The sequence below is a fragment of the Oncorhynchus keta genome, chromosome 12, assembly GCF_023373465.1.
Source record: "Oncorhynchus keta strain PuntledgeMale-10-30-2019 chromosome 12, Oket_V2, whole genome shotgun sequence".
Taxonomy (NCBI): Eukaryota; Metazoa; Chordata; class Actinopteri; order Salmoniformes; family Salmonidae; genus Oncorhynchus; species Oncorhynchus keta.
In genome coordinates, this window is record NC_068432.1 from 38,122,596 (window position 1) to 38,141,696 (window position 19,101).

Genomic DNA, 19,101 nt, shown 5'->3' on the forward strand with positions numbered 1-19,101 from the left:
CTGCGTGCGTCTGCATGTCTGCGTGCGTCTGCATGTCTGCGTGCGTCTGCATGTCTGCGTGCGTCTGCATGTCTGCGTGCGTCTGCATGTCTGCGTGCGTCTGCATGTCTGCGTGCGTCTGCATGTCTGCGTGTCTGCATGTCTGCGTGCGTCTGCATGTCTGCGTGCGTCTGCATGTCTGCGTGCGTCTGCATGTCTGCGTGCGTCTGCATGTCTGCGTGCGTCTGCATGTCTGCGTGCGTCTGCATGTCTGCGTGCGTCTGCATGTCTGCGTGCGTCTGCATGTCTGCGTGCGTCTGCATGTCTGCGTGCGTCTGCATGTCTGCGTGCGTCTGCATGTCTGCGTGCGTCTGCATGTCTGCGTGCGTCTGCATGTCTGCGTGCGTCTGCATGTCTGCGTGCGTCTGCATGTCTGCGTGCGTCTGCATGTCTGCGTGTGTCTGCATGTCTGCGTGTCTGCGTATGCGTGCGTATGCGTGCGTATGTTTGCATGTGCGTATGCGTGCATGTGCGTATGTGTGTTTGTGTGCGTATGTTTGTGTGTGCGTATGTTTGCGTGTGCGTGTGCGTATGTTTGCGCGTATGTTTGCGCGTGTGCGTATGTGTGCGTGCGCGTATGTTTGCGCGTATGTTTGCGCATATGCGTGCGCGTATGTTTGCGCGTATGCGTGCGCGTATGTTTGCGCGTATGTTTGCGCGTATGCGTGCGCGTATGTTTGCGCGTATGCATGCGCGTATGCATGCGCGTATGCTTGGACAAGGTCACTATCTCTGTCGGCTGGGTAGTGCGTGCGTTGCAAGACATGCGTGTGCGTATTTTTGTGTGCACGTGTGTGCGTATGTTTGTGTGTGAGTACGTTTGTGTGTGCGAGCGTACGTGCGAGCGTACGTGCGAGCGTACGTGTGTGCGTACGTGTGTGCGTACGTGTGTGCGTACGTGTGTGCGTACGTGTGTGCGTACGTGTGTGCGTACGTGTGTGCGTACGTACGTGCGTGCGTACGTGCGTGCGTACGTACGTGTGTGCGTACGTACGTGTGTGCGTACGTACGTGTGTGCGTACGTACGTGTGTGCGTACGTACGTGTGTGCGTACGCGTACGTGTGTGCGTACGTACGTGCGTACGTGTGTGCGTACGTACGTTTGCGCGTACGTGTGTGCGTATGTTTGCACGTACGTGTGTGCGTGTATATGTGCGTGTGCGTGTGTGTGCGTGCGTGCGCGTGTGTGTGCGTGCGTGCATGTGCGTGCGTGCATGCGTGTATGTGTGTGCGTGTATGTGTGTGCGTGCATGTGTGTGCATGTGCGTGCATGTGCGTGCATGTGCGTGCATGTGCGTGCGTGCGCGTGTGTGTGCGTGCATGTGCGTGCATGCGCGTGCGTGCATGCGTGTATGTGTGTGCGTGTATGTGTGTGTGTGCGTGTGTGCGTGTGTTTGCGTGTGTGCGTGCATGTGCGTGCATGTGCGTGCATGTGCGTGCATGTGCGTGCATGTGCGTGCATGTGCGTGTATGCGTGTGCGTGTATGTGTGTGCGTGTGCGTGTATGTGTGTGCGTGTGCGTGTATGTGTGTGTGCGTGTGTGCGTGTGTGTTTGCGTGTGTGCGTGTGCGTGTGTGCGTGTGTTTGCGTGTATGCGTGTATGCGTGTGTGCGTGTGTGCGCGCGTATGTGTGCGCGTGTACGTGTGTGCGTGCGTGCGTATGTTTGCGTGTGCGCGTATGTTTGCATGTGCGCGTATGTTTGCGTGTATGTGTGTGCGTGCGTATGTTTGCGTGTATGTGCGTATGTTTTGCGTGTGCGTATGTTTGCGTGTATGTGTGTGCGTATGTTTTTGCGTGTGCGTATGTTTGCGTGTATGCGTGTGCGTGTTTTTGCGCGTATGTTTGCGTGTATGCGTGTGCGTATGTTTGCGTGCGCGTGCGCGCATGTGTGTGCGTATGTTTGCGCGCCTGTGTGTGCGCGTTTGCGCGTGTGTGCGTATGTTTGCGTGTATGTGTGTGCGTATGTTTGCGTGTATGTGTGTGCGTATGTTTGCGTGTATGTGTGTGCGTGTTTGCGCGTATGTGTGTGCGTTGTTTGCGTATGTGTGCGCGTATGTGTGCGCGTATGTGTGCGCGTATGTTTTTGCGTGTGCGTATGTTTTTGCGTGTGCGTATGTTTGCGTGTATGTGTGTGCGTATGTTTTTGCGTGTGCGTATGTTTGCGTGTATGTGTGTGCGTATGTTTTTGCGTGTGCGTATGTTTGCGTGTATGTGTGTGCGTATGTTTTTGCGTGTGCGTATGTTTGCGTGTATGCGTGTGCGTATGTTTGCGTGTATGCGTGTGCGTATGTGTGTGCGTATGCGTGTGCGTATGTGTGTGCGTATGTTTGCGCGTATGTGTGTGCGTATGTTTGCGCGTATGTGTGCGTGTGTTTGCGCGTATGTGTGTGCGTATGTTTGCGTATGTGTGTGCGTATGTTTGCGCGTATGTGTGTGCGTATGTTTGCGTGTATGTGTGTGCGTATGTTTGCGTGTATGTGTGTGCGTATGTTTGCGTGTATGTGTGTGCGTATGTTTGCGTGTATGTGTGTGCGTATGTTTGCGCGTATGTGTGTGCGTATGTGTGTGCGTATGTGTGTGCGTATGTGTGTGCGTATGTGTGCGCGTATGTGTGTGCGTATGTTTGCGTGTATGTGTGTGCGTATGTTTGCGTGTATGTGTGTGCGTATGTTTGCGTGTATGTGTGTGCGTATGTTTGCGTGTATGTGTGTGCGTATGTTTGCGTGTATGTGTGTGCGTATGTTTGCGTGTATGTGTGTGCGTATGTTTGCGTGTATGTGTGTGCGTATGTTTGCGTGTATGTGTGTGCGTATGTTTGCGTGTATGTGTGTGCGTATGTTTGCGTGTATGTGAGTGCGTATGTTTGCGTATGTGTGTGCGTATGTTTGCGTGTATGTGTGTGCGTATGTTTGCGTGTATGTGTGTGCGTATGTTTGCGTGTATGTGTGTGCGTATGTTTGCGTGTATGTGTGTGCGTATGTTTGTGTGTGAGAAGTCAGTATAAAATGAATTTATTTTTATTCTTGACTTCAGAACGTTCCCGTGAATAAACATTTAACTCTGTCTGTTTCCTTTTCTATCAGTATCTTACAAATCCTGATATAGACTGAGATTAACTTAATTGGTAAATGAACAGGAGTATTGAGTTCTCCTGACACTACTATAGCTAGGAAAACCATTGAAGTATTGTCCATCCATCCATTTATCATAAAGTTGAGTGGCAGGCCTTTAGTGGATGATTCATAAACAACTGCAGGGGTCAAAGAGAGGCAGAGCGAGAGGGAAAGAGGCAGAGCGAGCGAGAGGGAAAGAGGCAGAGCGAGAGGGAAAGAGGCAGAGCGAGAGGGAAAGAGGCAGAGCGAGAGGGAAAGAGGCAGAGCGGGCTAGGCAGTATCACTTACACACAGGGAGGATAGCCCAGGCAGCTGTAGATCCTCTAGCTGTGAAGTTCGCCTCATGGATGGATGTACTGCTGTTGGCTTCTACAATAGAACATGTTAGTCTAAGAGTGTGAAACCTTTGATGGACCATTTTATTTATAAATAAATCTACCAAAATGTCACTGGTTCATGTCTGTTTTTCTCTATTAGTCTCTTATTGGGGTAAGATCAGTTGTAACCAGTATGGACACATTATATACCAAGCACAGCCTTGAGAGCTTAAAGTAGAATATACTTGACTAGTCATGAGTAATGATCGGTGATATGAGTTAGGGTAGTGACCGGACTTGCAAACAAGTGGGTGAATGGAAGGGGGAACAAAGATGAGGACATGAGCTTTGTTTAAGGATATTTCCAGGTGGTCTGCTAACTGGGGTGGTTCTGTGGTCTCTGGCAACCTCTTGGGGGTCAGCTGGGCTCTGGAACATTATATGGCCATCAGGACCTGGCAGGGCCAGGCTGACAGACCAGTGTTTTGGCACAATCATAGTCTAAGGAAATCAACCACTTTTTTCAAAGGCCTCAATGTACTGGCTCAAATCAGGGAAGAAGAACTGGGTCTTACCAGCAGGGACAGGTTTGGGGACAACATTTGGCACTGTGGTCGCTTTGAACGAAACAAAACACCGGGATCAGAGCAACAAAAGGAATCTTACAAATTAAAAACATCCTACAAAAAAAATTACTTAAAAAGCAGGCTTATCCAATTAAATGAAATATTGGTTACTGCGATTATGGTATAGTAAGTACTAGATCTTGGCTAATGTCTGTGGGTGAAAGCTTCACTCCACTAGTACCCTCTAACCAAATTGGACCACTATCGCAATCAAAATGAAAAGCATCAAGCACACGGCCGGATAGCCTAGCCTTCCATCAATAACCAGGCAAGACATTCAATTCATTCTGTTAGCTTCTATGTGGGTTTAAAACATGTCACTTTCTGGATCAAAATGATGCATGCTAATTTTATTAGTCACTTAAAGGTCTGCCTTTTAAAAATGTTGGGTGGATTCCTGGGTGGATGGCATTAAAAGCTACTTCCTAAATCCACGTAAACATTCCTGTGCTATCAACCACTCCAGATATCTTTACATGACTGACCAACTTCCCATCTTCACACCACCCCTAGTTGCAGGCTGCATGCTAACAGGCTAATCACCATGACGATAGGTAGCACAGAGGAGGTAGACCAGACAGTCATTCTAGTATGAAATTAACTCATTGACATGTAGAAACTCAGAACCCAAAGGCCATGAAACTAGACTACTGGGTCCTGATGCATGGCTATCCAGGCAGGCAGACAGTCAGGCAGACAGTCAGGCGGTTGACAGCTTTACCTTGGGGGTAAGTGGGATGTATTAGAGCTTTCCCATCATCCTTTGAGGGAGCTGAAGGGGTCACTGTCATAATAAGGGAGCAGAGTAATGCTTTGGCAAAACGTCAAAATCGAACATTTACATTCTGACTTCAGAAATGCTTGTTACCAAGCAATATATAGTACTTCATGTTAAATTATGTCACAAAGGAATTCCTAGTGGAAAAACATGTAAATGGAGCAAAGCACAAATGCAAAGTATCATACGAGGACGTGTGCAGAAGTGATCCAAAATGACTAAAGGAAAATAACACCCATTTCCTATCCTGCTGTCCAACTGACCATAGAACCTCGCTTGCCAAAGGAATTGGGAAACGAGCTGAAAACAGTAAGTACTCCATAGGAGTGAAAACTGAACGCAGCTCGGCTAGGATTGTGAATGGCATGAATGAAATGAAGCAGGAATCATGTGAAGCAGGAGAGAATGATTGGTTGAGATCAGACAAATCAGCAAAATATAAAATCACCATACTAGACTCATTACTGGGCCTAAATCACCTTTATTCATTTGATAATTTAAATGAATATTAAATAGAGTAATAAATGTATAGGCTACCCTCTTCATGACACGTATAACGGTATAGTAGGTACTAGATCAAAATCAAATCAAATTTTATTTGTCACATACACATGGTTAGCAGATGTTAATGCGAGCGTAGTGAAATGCTTGTGCTTCTAGTTCTGACATTGCAGTAATAACCAACAAGTAATCTAACTAACAATTCCAAAACTACTGTCTTATACACAGTGTAAGGGGATAAAGAATATGTACATAAGGATATATGAATGAGTGATGGTACAGGGCAGCATAGGCAAGATACAGTAGATGGTATCGAGTACAGTATATACATATGAGATGAGTATGTAAACAAAGTGGCATAGTTAAAGTGGCTAGTGATACATGTATTACATAAGGATGCAGTCAATGATATAGAGTACAGTATATACGTATGCATATGAAATGAATAATGTAGGGTAAGTAACATTATATAAGGTAGCATTGTTTAAAGTGGCTAGTGATATATTTACATCATTTCCCATCAATTCCCATTATTAAAGTGGCTGGAGTTGAGTCAGTGTCAATGTCAGTGTGTTGGCAGCAGCCACTCAATGTTAGTGGTGGCTGTTTAACAGTCTGATGGCCTTGAGATAGAAGCTGTTTTTCAGTCTCTCGGTCCCAGCTTTGATGCACCTGTACTGACCTCGCCTTCTGGATGATAGCGGGGTGAACAGGCAGTGGCTCGGGTGGTTGATGTCCTTGATGATCTTTATGGCCTTCCTGTAACATCGGGTGGTGTAGGTGTCCTGGAGGGCAGGTAGTTTGCCCCCGGTGATGCGTTGTGCAGACCTCACTACTCTCTGGAGAGCCTTACGGTTGAGGGCGGAGCAGTTGCCGTACCAGGCGGTGATACAGCCCGCCAGGATGCTCTCGATTGTGCATCTGTAGAAGTTTGTGAGTGCTTTTGGTGACAAGCCAAATTTCTTCAGCCTCCTGAGGTTGAAGAGGCGCTGCTGCGCCTTCTTCACGATGCTGTCTGTGGGAGTGGACCAATTCAGTTTGTCTGTGATGTGTATGCCGAGGAACTTAAAACTTGCTACCCTCTCCACTACTGTTCCATCGATGTGGATAGGGGGGTGTTCCCTCTGCTGTTTCCTGAAGTCCACAATCATCTCCTTAGTTTTGTTGAGTGTGAGGTTATTTTCCTGACACCACACTCCGAGGGCCCTCACCTCCTCCCTGTAGGCCGTCTCGTCGTTGTTGGTAATCAAGCCTACCACTGTTGTGTCGTCCGCAAACTTGATGATTGAGTTGGAGGCGTGCATGGCCACGCAGTCGTGGGTGAACAGGGAGTACAGGAGAGGGCTCAGAACGCACCCTTGTGGGGCCCCCGTGTTGAGGATCAGCGGGGAGGAGATGTTGTTGCCTACCCTCACCACCCATGGGCGGCCCGTCAGGAAGTCCAGTACCCAGTTGCACAGGGCGGGGTCGAGACCCAGGGTCTCGAGCTTGATGCCGAGCTGTAGTCGATGAACAGCATTCTCACATAGGTATTCCTCTTGTCCAGATGGGTTAGGGCAGCGTGGTTGAGATTGCATCGTCTGTGGACCTATTTGGGCGGTAAGCAAATTGGAGTGGGTCTAGGGTGGAGGTGATATGGTCCTTGACTAGTCTCTCAAAGCACTTCATGATGACGGAAGTGAGTGCTACGGGGCGGTAGTCGTTTAGCTCAGTTACCGTAGCTTTCTTGGGAACAGGAACAATGGTGGCCCTCTTGAAGCATGTGGGAACAGCAGACTGGTATAGGGATTGATTGAATATGTCCGTAAACACACCGGCCAGCTGGTCTGCGCATGCTCTGAGGGCGCGGCTGGGGATGCAGTCTGGGCCTGCAGCCTTGCGAGGGTTAACACGTTTAAATGTCTTACTCACCTCGGCTGCAGTGAAGGAGAGACCGCATGTTTTCGTTGCAGGCCGTGTCAGTGGCACTGTATTGTCCTCAAAGCGGGCAAAAAAGTTATTTAGTCTGCCTGGGAGCAAGACATCCTGGTCCGTGACTGGGCTGGGTTTCTTCTTGTAGTCCGTGATTGACTGTGGACCCTGCCACATGCCTCTTGTGTCTGAGCCGTTGAATTGAGATTCTACTTTGTCTCTGTACTGACACTTAGCTTGTTTGATTGCCTTGCGGGGGGAATAGCTGCACTGTTTGTATTTGGTCATATTTCCGGTCACCTTGCCCTAATTAAAAGCAGTGGTTCGCGCTTTCAGTTTCACGCGAATGCTGCCATCAATCCACGGTTTCTGGTTAGGGAATGTTTTAATCGTTGCTATGGGAACGACATCTTCAACACACGTTCTTATGAACTCGCACACCGAATCAGCGTATTCGTCAATATTGTTATCTGACGCAATACGAAACATGTCCCAGTCCACGTGATGGAAGCAGTCGGAGTGTGGAGTCAGCTTGGTCGGACCAGCGTTAGACAGACCTCAGCGTGGGAGCCTCTTGTTTAAGTTTCTGTCTGTAGGCAGGGATCAACAAAATGGAGTCGTGGTCAGCTTTTCCGAAAGGGGGGCGGGGCAGGGCCTTATATGCGTCGTGGAAGTTAGAGTAACAGTGATCCAAGGTTTTACCACCCCTGGTTGCGCAATCGATATGCTGATAAAATTTAGGGAGTCTTGTTTTCAGATTAGCTTTGTTAAAATCCCCAGCTACAATGAATGCAGCCTCCGGATAAATGTTTTCCAGTTTGCAAAGAGTCAAATAAAGTTTGTTCAGAACCATCGATGTGTCTGCTTGGGGGATATATACGGCTGTGATTATAATCAAAGAGAATTCTCTTGGTAGATAATGCGGTCTACATTTGATTGTGAGGAATTCTAAATCAGGTGAACAGAAGGATTTGAGTTCCTGTATGTTTCTTTCATCACACCATGTCTCGTTAGTCATGAGGCACACGCCCCCGCCACTCTTCTTACCAGAAAGATGTTTGTTTCAGTCGGTGCGATGCATGGAGAAACCCGTTGGCTGCACCGCCCCGGATAGCGTCTCTCCAGTGAGCCATGTTTCCGTGAAGCAAAGAACGTTAGTCTCTGATGTCCCTCTGGAATGCTACCCTTGCTCGGATTTCATCAACCTTGTTGTCAAGAGACTGGACATTGGCAAGAAGAATGCTAGGGAGTGGTGCACGGTGTGCCCGTCTCCGGAGTCTGATCAGAAGACTGCCTCGTTTCTCTCTTTTTCGGAGTCGTTTTTTGGGATCGCTGCATGGAATCAATTCCGTTGACCTGTTTGTAAGGCAGAACACAGGATCCGCATCGCGGAAAACATATTCTTGGTCGTACTGATGGTGAGTTGACGCTGATCTTATATTCAGTAGTTCTTCTCGACTGTATGTAATGAAACCTAAGATGACCTGGGGTACTAATGTAAGAAATAACACGTAAAAAAAACAAAAAACTGCATAGTTTCCTAGGAACGCGAAGCGAGGCGGCCATCTCTGTCGGTGCCGGAAGTTAACTACTATCTTGGCTAATGTCTGTGGGTGAAAGCTTCACTCCATTAGTACCCTCTAACCAAATTGGACCACCATCGCAATCAAAATGAAAAGCATCAAGCACACGGCCGGATAGCCTAGCCTTCCATCAATAACCAGGCAAGACATTCAATTCATTCTGTTAGCTTCTATGTGGGTTTAAAACATGTCACTTTCTGGATCAAATCTAAAAAGCTGTATATAAACCATTCATCAAGTGACAGGTGTCCCTCTTATTGGGCCTTATGTCACCCCCATTCCCTCCCCCAGTCCCCTCTGCGTCCTGGGTGGTTTATTCACTCAGAGGGAGTTGAAAAGCCTGGTGCCATCTCTACTATATACACAAACATCAGTGATCTGGAAGAGGAAGAAAAGAGCATGGAGACCAACGCAGCACACAGACTTCAGCAGAGCAGGGTGAGCCAGGAGCAGAGGAGAGCAGGGGGGTGGAGCAGAGGAGAGCAGGGGGGTGGATCAGAGGAGAGCAGGGGGTGGAGCAGAGGAGAGCAGGGGGTGGAGCAGGGTGAGCCAGGAGCAGAGGAGAGCAGGGGGTGGAGCAGGGTGAGCCAGGAGCAGAGGAGAGCAGGGTGAGCAAGGAGCAGAGGAGAGCAGGGTGAGCAAGGAGCAGAGGAGAGCAGGGTGAGCCAGGAGCAGAGGAGAGCATGTGGGTGGAGCAGGGTGAGCCAGGAGCAGAGGAGAGCAGGGGGGTGGAGCAGGGTGGTGCAGAGGAGAGCAGGGGGTGGAGCAGAGGAGAGCAGGGGGTGGAGCAGAGGAGAGCAGGTGGGTGGAGCAGGGTGAGCCAGGAGCAGAGGAGAGCAGGTGGGTGGAGCAGGGTGAGCCAGGAGCAGAGGAGAGCAGGGTGGGGCAGAGGAGAGCAGGGTGGGGCAGAGGAGAGCAGGAGCAGAATGTAGGCAAACAGACAGACTCAGTCCGGATACAGCGGTCAGTCTTCACAAGCAACACATTTGAACTGCCACCCACAAACACCCTCTTACTTAGATCTGCCACACACATAAAGGGAGGGGAGAGAATTGCTTGGGTGACTCAGAAGCAGAATGAAAGGCCTCTAAAGAGACAGAGGGCTTCTGAAAACTCACTCAGCATCACAGCATAGTTTAACCCCTTACTGCCCCACCTGATGGGGCTAATGTTACAATACTTGCCTGGTCTGCAGTGAAGGGCATCTGAGGCTAGCGTCTGGTCTTGGGGACACGCACATGTATACTTGGGGGAGTATTTGTTGATCTGTGGCGCTGGCAGGCACATGTAGGCACAGCCTCCGTTCAGACCCTTCTCATTGCACCAGTTTGTTCCTGTATGGGATCAAATGTGAGGAAGTCAGTTAGCCATTGCTCCATATTTCTATTATGTAAAGTACCATTGCTACTTTGCCTGTAAAAAGTCAGATGAACTTCAGCACTCCTACATGACAGCATGTTTATAGCCAGTTATAGGTAAAGGTCAAAAACAAGGATCCTGCCATGTAATGTTACTGTAAAGTAACAGCATACCACAGAGGGTTATAGGGGTCAGGGGAGTTGACTTAAGAGGGTTACTTAGGAGTGTGGCGGGGAACTGTGAATGTCCGAGTGGGAGCCAACAAAGCCCTCCCAAGCCATTGTGTTCTAGACTAACCAACACAGCAGCTCAAATCCCTGTGTTCTAGACTACCATAACCCTCCCAAACCTCTGGTCATGCCAACTCCTCTCCAAGCCCGTGGTCAGGCCAATGCCCTCATCTGGCAGTCTTACCGGACAGCTGGATTAGCTCATGGTAAACAATGATGTCCTGCGGCTCGTTCAGATTGCTTGCCAGGGTAATCACATCAGAGCCTGTGAACTTGTTTGCTCCGTAGATTGCCTCGTTTTCCCCATCTGTCCAGAATACTCGATCCTGAAACAGTCACAGTCACACTCTAAACCCCAGAGCAAAATGCCAGAAGAGATGGCGTGGGACCCCACAAAGAGCAAATCATAGACTTTACAGTTGACAGAAAACCAGTTACAGTATGATGAAATCAACTAACTGCTTTAAACAGGGTTTCAGCAAATGACCAAGTATGAATGTCAATAGAAGCATGAGTTTGCTTGGTAAAGTGTTTGCTCTGCAACATCAACACATAAGAAAACCAATCTCAAACATCAACTGCCCTGACAATATACTACATGTAAACCATCCCAACATCAGGGCACCTCATTGCATCCCATAGTCGCACCTCGAACACAGTGAGCGCAAAGGGGTGAGCCAGGTAGTCTGGGGACTGCAGCACTTTCCTACGGTTGTCGCCGTTCAGGTCCACGCTACAGAGCATGTGCAGCTTGGAGTCCACCCAGTACAGTCTGCTCTTGATCAGGTCTGAGAAGGGAAGGAAATTCATAGGTTTACCAAACCCTGTAGCCGTGAAAGCAGTTGAGCCTCTTCAAAATGTTAAATGCAAATGAGGTTTAACAGTCTGACCCACCTAGAGTGATTCCATTGGGCCACTGAATGTCAGTCTGGACCAGGACCTGCCTGTCAACCCCATTCATACCAGACTTCTCAATCTTCGCTGGTTCACCCCAGTCTGACCAATAGAGGAATCTAGAACACCAGCCCGAGAGAAGATCAGCAGCTCAGAAGGAGTAGCTCCAATTATGAGGGTAAAAAAAAAGAGGAAACAGAAATTTGGACCCCAATACAATATAGTAACTTTACCCAGAGAGTGGATCCACAGCGATGGACGCAGGCTCTTTCAAACCACTGCTGAAGAGAACCTTCCGCTTGGTGCCGTTGAAGTTGGCCACTTCAATGGTCTTGGTGCCGAGGTCTGACCAGTAGATGTTGTTATAGATCCAGTCCACAGCGATCCCCACAGGTGTCACATTATCAATCACCTTCACATGACTTCCTACATCTCCTCTCTTATCCAACACCGTGCTAAATGGGGGGTGAGAAACATGTCAGTATTTGATATGAGTTTCCCCATAATGACCCCAAACCCTTGTTCATAGGGTTGGAGGTTGAATAGCTGGTCAGTGGACATATGCTCAGTGAACTTTACCCTTCTTGGTGCTTACTACGTAAAATGCTTTCAAAAACAAATAGCAACAAGATGTCAGGGTAAGGTGAAGAAAGTCTTATCATGGGGGCAATCTCTGGGGTTTCAACCTCATCTTATGGGGCTGGGGACTTGTCTCTACCTAAAGATGGCCCTCTGGCTCAGGTCTGCCCAGAAGATCCTCTGCTGGGTGAAGTCTGCATCCAGTGCCACTGTGTTCCGCAGCTGCTCCACAATCTGGGTGTACTCCCTCCGCTCCAGACCCAGCTTCCGGATGTCCCGGCGGTTAGTGAAGATAAGACAGGGTTCCTTGCCTTGTGGGGAGGAGAGGGAGTCACAGACACTCTAATAATGACAATGCAATGGAGCCCTTTAGGTCTGTTCTGTCCTCATGTTAGAACAATGAATCACAAGTCAGTCAGACGGCACCAAAACATCCCAGCTGCACTTCTCAGATCAAGGTCGTTGTAGTAAATGACATCACTGCTATTCTGTTTGAACTTGGATTCCAGTATAGTGGTGTATTAGAATATTAAAAGCTGCTTGAGAATTAAAAATGCATTTATCAGGAAAAAATATGAAGCGCATGTTGGATCTGATTAGCTCTGACAAATGAGTGATGCTACTTCCCTCTAGCTCTGACATCTGCTTGTACATGTGCTCCTGGGGCTACATTATGGTGTACACAGGACAGGGTGAGCCAACTTACCCACAGCCTTGCACACTCCTGTGGTGGGGTCCATCTGGTAGCTGTTGTGGCACTCGCACTTATAACCTCCCTTCAGGTTGATACAAATCTGACTACAGATCCCAGGGTTCATACATTCATTGATGTCTGCAAGGAGGGTGGGAAAAACAGGAAGTCACCCAAACAGTAGGAAGTCAAAATGAAGACACGTGAATACGAAGTCAAATGTAAACACAGTGGTTGAAAAAGTACCCAATAGTGATATTTAATTGAAAGTATAGATACCTTAATTGAAAGTTACTCAAGTAAAAAGTTAGTCACCCATTAAAATACTACTTGAGTAAAAGTATTTGGTTCTAAAACATACATAAGTATCTATATCTATCACTTCTATCACTTCATATTCCTTATATTAAGCAAAGCAGACAGCACCATTTTATTGTTTTTAAAAAGTACAGATAGCCAGAGGCACACTCCAACACAGACATTATTTACAATTAAGCATGTGTTTTTTTGAGTCCGTCAGATGAGAGGCAGTAGGGATCTTGATAAGTGTGTTAATTGGACCGTTTTCCTGTCCTGCTAAGAATTCAACATGTAACAAGTACTTTAGGGTGTCAGGGGAAGTGTATGGAGTAAAAAGTACATAATTTCTTTAGAAATGTAGTGAACTAAAAGTAAAAGTACAGATACCTAAAAAAACTACTTAATTAGTACTTTACACCACTCTGTAAGAGAGACAACAAACTGGGTGGATTATCTTCAAATGTATTAAGTCTCAATACCCCAATGCAAAAGCCTTTCTTTTGTATGAGAGTTCATATTGATTAGTGTTAATCATTGTATATATGTTAATCAATATATATATAACACCTACCGCCACAGGTCTTGCGGTCTATGAGCTGCAGTCCAGGGGTGCAGTCACACTCGAAGCCAATCACCATGTCCCTGCAGATGTGGGAGCAGCCTCCATTGTTCAGCAGACACTCATTCAGGTCTAAAACAGCATACGACACAAAACAAAATCTCATCTTATGTCACATGCGCCGAATACAACAGGTGTAGGTAGACCTTACAGTGAAATGCTTACTTTACAAGCCTTTAAAACCAACAATGCAGTTAAGAAAGAAAATACAAGTAACAAATAATTAAAGAGCAGCAGTAAAACAGGGGGTACTGGTACAGAGTCAATGTGCGGGGGTACCGGTTAGTCAAGGTAACATGTACATGTAAGCAGAGTTAAAGTGACTATGCATAAACAGAGTAGCAGCAGTGTAAAATATAAGGGGGGCAATGCAAATAGTCTGGGTAGCCAATTAATTAGTTGAGGAGTCTTATGGCTTGGGGGTAGAAGCTGTTAAGTCTTTTGGACCTAGACTAGGTATTCTGGTACCGGAGAACAGTCTATGACTAGGGTGGCTGTAGTCATTGACAATGTTCAGGGCCTTCCTCTGACACCGCCTGGTATAGAGGTCCTGGATGGCAGGAAGCGGTGGTTACTAAAGCACTTCATTCACAAACAAAGGCCTGACTAAAATCAAATCACATCAGATCAGTGGACTGGCTCTGGCTGGCTGAATAACAGTGGGCTAATGTGATTGCTGTAGTGTAGGATGAGTTGGATAAGAAGAATACGAGGTAGCCTCCATGGGACAGGTGAAAAAGGTATAGCTACAGTTGAAGTCGGGAGTTTACATACACTTTGGTTGGAGTCAATAAAACTTGTTTTTCAACCACACCACAAATTTCTTGTTAACAAACTATAGTTTGGGCAAGTCGGTTAAGACACCTACATTGTGCATGACACAAGGAATTTTTCCAACATTTGAGTCAACTGGAGGTGTACCTGGGGATGTATTTCAAGGCCTACCTTCAAACGAAGTGCCTCTTTGGTTGACATAATTGGAAAATCAAAGGAAATCAGCCAAGACCTCAGAAAAGAAAGTCTGGTTCACCCTTGGGAGCAATTTCCAAACGCCTGAAGGTACCACGTTCATATGTACAAACAATAGTACGCAAGTATAAACAGCAGTCATACCGCTCAGGAAGGAGATGCATTCTGTCTCCTAGAGATGAACGTAATTTGGTGCGAAAAGTGCGACTCAATCCCAGAACAACAGCAAAGGACCTTGTGAAGATGCTGGAGGAAACGGGTACAAAAGTATCTATATCCACAGTAAAACGAGTCCTATAATCGACATAACCTGAAAGGCCACTCAGCAAGGAAGAAGCCACTGCTCCAACACCTCCATAAAAAAGCCAGATTACGGTTTGCAACTGCGCATGGGGACAAAGATAGTACATTTTGGAGAAATGTCCTCTGGTCTGATGAAACAAAAATAGAACCGTTTGGCCATAATGACCATCGTTATGTTTGGAGGAAAAAGGGACGCTTGCAAGCCGAAGAACACCATCCCAACAGGCAGCATCATGTTGTGGGAGTGCTTTGCTGCAGGAGGGACTGGTGCACTTCACAAAATAGATGGCATCATGAGGCAGGAAAATGATGTGGAAATATTGAAGAAACATCAAGACATCAGTCAGGAAGTTAAAGCTTGGACAACATCCCCAAGCATACTTCCAAAGTTGTGGCAAAATGGCTTAAGGACAACAAAGTCAAGGTATTGGCGGGGCCATCACAAAGCCCTGACCTCCATCCTATAGAAAATTTGTGGGCAGAACTGAAAAAGTGTGTGCTAGCAAGGAGGCCTACAAACCTGACTCCGTTACACCAGCTCTGTCAGGAGGATGGGCCAAAATTCACCCAACTTATTGTGGGAAGCTTGTGGAAGGCTATTCAAAACGTTTGACCCAAATTAAACCATTTAAAGGCAATGCTAACAAATAGAAATTGAGAGTATGTAAACTTCTGACCCACTGGGAATGTGATGAAAGCAATAAAAGCTCAAATAAATCATTCTCTACTATTATTCTGACATTTCACATTCTTAAAATAAAGTGGTGAACCTAACAGACCTAAGACAGGGAATTGTTACTGAGATTGAACATCAGGAATTGTGAAAAACTGAGCAAAAATGTATTTGGCTAAGGTGTATTGAAACTTCCAACTTCAACTGTATATAGTAGTGTACAAACACACCCATAGCCAAAATAGTGTATCAATCCCAATGTACTGCAGTCCAAAACCAGCGCATTATTACTTCAACTTGTGAATCAACAGTAGACAAGCTAAGCCACTTGAGTAAATGCACACAAAAATGCCATTTAGCAGACACTTTTATCCAAAACGACTTAGTCATGTGTGCATACATTTTCCCAATGGGTGGTCCCAGGAATCGAACCAACTACCCTGGCATTACAAGCATCATGCTCTACCAACTGAGCTATAGAGGACCACTCATCGTTCTTCATAGTGAATAAACAATCACAAGACGGCTCCATAAAGGAACTTATCCTCTCTGCTGCTTAATAAAACACAGGTTTGGCTCTCATCCACTTACTGCACTCATTGATGGGCTCGTCACTCCAGTCTGGACAGTCCCGGGCCTTGTTGCACACTTTACTCATCTCTATACACTCTCCACTCCGACACTTGAATTTGTCAGGGCCATTGCACTGTGTCACTGGGTTGTGAAAGAAAGTGGCATTACAAAGTGGTGATAATGGAATGTTACAAAGAGGAACAGTGGAATAACAGAAGTTGGTGTAGGAGGTTGAGAGTCAGCCATCTGCATGGCCCCCATAGGAACAGAGGTATGCTAAATGGTAGGTGCAGCCAAAGCAATTCATTTACGTGTTTCAAATCAAAATTGTATTAGTCACATGCGTTGAATACAACAGGGGAAATGCTTACTTAGAAGCCCCTAACCAACAATGCAGTTATATATATATATTTTTTTTAGCTGCATTGTTGGTTAGGGGCTATATATATATATAAATAAAAAATAAAAGTACCAAAAGAACAGCAGTAAAATAACAGTGAGACTATATACAGGGGGATACCGGTACAGAGTCAATGTGCGAGGGCACCGGTTAACTGATGTACATGTAGAGTTAAAGTGACTATGCATAGATGATAACAGAGTAGCAGTGGTGTAAAAGAGGGGGGGCAATGCAAATAGTCTGGGTGGCCATTTGATTAGATGTTCAGGAGTCTTATTGCTTGGGGGTAGAAGCTGTTTTAGAAGCCTCTTGGACCTAAACTTGGCACTCCGGTACCGCTTGCCGTGCAGTAGCAGAGAACAGTATGACTAGGGTGGCTGGGGTTTTGTTGTGCCCTCTTCAAGACTGTCTTGGTCCAAGCACACCATCGTTAGTTTGTTGGTGATGTGGATACCAAGGAACTTGAAGCTCTCAACCTGTTCCACTACAGCCCCGTCGATGAGAATGGGGGCGTGCTCGTTCTTCTTTTTCCTGTAGTCCAAAATCATCTCTTTTGTCTTGATCACGTTGAGGGAGAGGTTGTTGTCCTGTTACCACACAGCTAGATCTCTGACCTCCTCCCTATAGGCTGTCTCCTCGTTGTCAGTGATCAGGCCTACCAGTGTTGTGTCATCAGCAAACTTAATGGTGGTGGAGTCGTGTCTGGCCATGCAGTCATGAGTGAACAGGGAGTACAGGAGGGGCCCATGTGTTGAGGATCAGCGTGTGTTGTTAACTACCCTTCCCACCTGGGTGCGGCCCATCAGGATGTCCAGGATCCAGTTGCAGAGGGAGGTGTTTAGTCCCAGGGTCCTTAGCTTATTGATGAGCTTTGAGGGCACTATGGTGTTAACCACTGAGCTGTAGTCAATGAATAGCATTCTCACATAAGTGTTCCTTTTGTCCAGGTTGGATAGGGCAGTGTGGAGCGCAATAGAGAATGCATCATCTGTGAATCTGTTGGGGCGGTATGCAAATTGGAGTGGGTTGAGGGTTTCTGGGATAATGGTGCTGATGTGAGCCATGACCAGCCTTTCATAAAATTTAATGGCTATAGATGTGAGTGCTACGGGTCGGTAGTCATTTAGGCAGGTTACCTTAGTGTTCTTGGGCACAGGCACTACGGTGGTCTGCTTAAAACATGTTGGTATTACAGACTCGGACAGGGAGAGTTTGAAAATGTCAATGAAGACACTTGCCAGTTGATCAGCGTATGCTCGCAGTACATGTTTGAAGTCAATACTTCGATAACCTAATTACTGTAGTCGTGAAAAATCTAAATATAGTATTTATTGAGCATCTTTTGACCCAACTCATACAGGAATAACAGTATTTATGAGATGAGGAACACTGAAGCAAACATAACCTTGTTCAGGAAATGTTCTGTAGTAACGGAAACAGTTTTAGTTTTTCAAGTAGATTCATTTTGGAATGACATTACTTCTGGTTGAACGCACTCACAGTTTTTGCAGTTGACTTCATCGGTGCCATCTGCACAATCACGCAAACCATTGCATTGTCTGCTGCCGTGGATACAGTTGCCGTCCTCACACTTGAACTGGTCCGGTCTGCAGGTACGAACAGCTGAAGAGGACACAGAGTTGTTAAACCATGAACCCTTACAGAATACACTAACAACCATTACCTTATTTACACCATCATAATGGAACCGACACCAATGGTTCACAACCTTTTTTGGGTCCTGTACCACCAACAGAATTTTGACCTACTCTGACTGAATACCCCTGAAGTACCCACACTCATGTGGAGTTTTACCAGTAAGCCTATGGTCTCGACATATACCACTGATTGGGAATAACTGACCACCATGATCAACAGATACACTCATGATAGCTGCTATGAACACTGAATATAGAGACAAAGATGCATTTTATGAAGAGCCTTTTATTGCTAAATATATTTATTGTAATTGAAGGCTCCGTTTATGACTATATGAAAGCAGCTCAATCTCTAACCTGTAGAGCAAAAAAAGCAACCAAAAACTCAGCTGGCCTACTGGAACGTGCAGGTGGTCTGTTTAAGCCTCTCGACACTTACAACAGTTGGCTTCATCGCTGCCATCCTTGCAGTCTGGGTCCCCGTCACATCGCCACTTGCGGTGGATGCACTCCCCAGACCCACACTGTGTCTCGCTGGATGAACATTTGGCCGGCGGCGTGGGTTGGCGACCACATCGCTGAGGGGACTCATCCGATTGGTCCTGGCAGTCCACGTCATCGTCACAGACCCAGTTGCCAGGGATACAGGTGGCATTGCCACACTGAAACTCGCTGGGACCACAGGAGGACGGAGCACATTCCTGCTCATCACTCCCGTCACCACAGTCATCCTCCCCGTTACAGACGAAGTTAAGGGAGATGCAGCGGCCGCTTGCACAGGTGAACTCCAGCGAGGCGCACGTGATGTTACCTGTGGGAGGGAACAGAGTACCCAGTACTGTGATGCTGATGTAGAAATCAACATCCAATGTGTACTCTTAAATTAACTGTTTCTGCTTAGATTCATTCCAAAGCAGTAAATAAGTAAGTTCTGTCACACCTAGTGGTTTGTGAGGGACACCTCCCATCATACTGCTATCAGTA

The 19,101-nt window shown here is 46.7% G+C and overlaps 2 protein-coding genes across 5 annotated transcripts in view; one reads left to right on the top strand and one right to left on the bottom strand.

Moving 5' to 3' along the window:
- The window catches only part of LOC118380885 (putative cytochrome P450 120), a 345,267-nt gene extending 338,889 nt beyond the window's left edge, over positions 1-6,378 (top strand). Inside the window, exon 12 of the transcript XR_008060959.1 lies at positions 6,353-6,378. The gene's annotated coding sequence lies outside the window, so the exon portion shown is untranslated. The remainder of the gene's footprint in view (positions 1-6,352) is intronic.
- LOC118391458 (very low-density lipoprotein receptor-like) overlaps positions 1-19,101 on the bottom strand; it is a 41,219-nt gene that overhangs the window by 3,427 nt on the left and 18,691 nt on the right. Inside the window, exons 5-18 of one of the 4 annotated variants that reach the window (XM_035782880.2) lie at positions 18,557-18,928; positions 17,960-18,082; positions 16,078-16,200; positions 13,494-13,613; positions 12,638-12,763; positions 12,071-12,242; positions 11,586-11,807; positions 11,353-11,471; positions 11,107-11,246; positions 10,643-10,784; positions 10,054-10,203; positions 4,818-4,880; positions 4,046-4,087; positions 3,442-3,522 (exon numbers count right to left, since the gene is read on the bottom strand). In XM_035782880.2, the coding sequence (XP_035638773.1) occupies positions 3,442-3,522; positions 4,046-4,087; positions 4,818-4,880; positions 10,054-10,203; positions 10,643-10,784; positions 11,107-11,246; positions 11,353-11,471; positions 11,586-11,807; positions 12,071-12,242; positions 12,638-12,763; positions 13,494-13,613; positions 16,078-16,200; positions 17,960-18,082; positions 18,557-18,928 (1,995 nt within the window). The remainder of the gene's footprint in view (positions 1-3,441; positions 3,523-4,045; positions 4,088-4,817; positions 4,881-10,053; positions 10,204-10,642; positions 10,785-11,106; positions 11,247-11,352; positions 11,472-11,585; positions 11,808-12,070; positions 12,243-12,637; positions 12,764-13,493; positions 13,614-16,077; positions 16,201-17,959; positions 18,083-18,556; positions 18,929-19,101) is intronic. The other 3 variants (XM_035782876.2, XM_035782879.2, XM_035782878.2) reach the window with 3 other exon arrangements.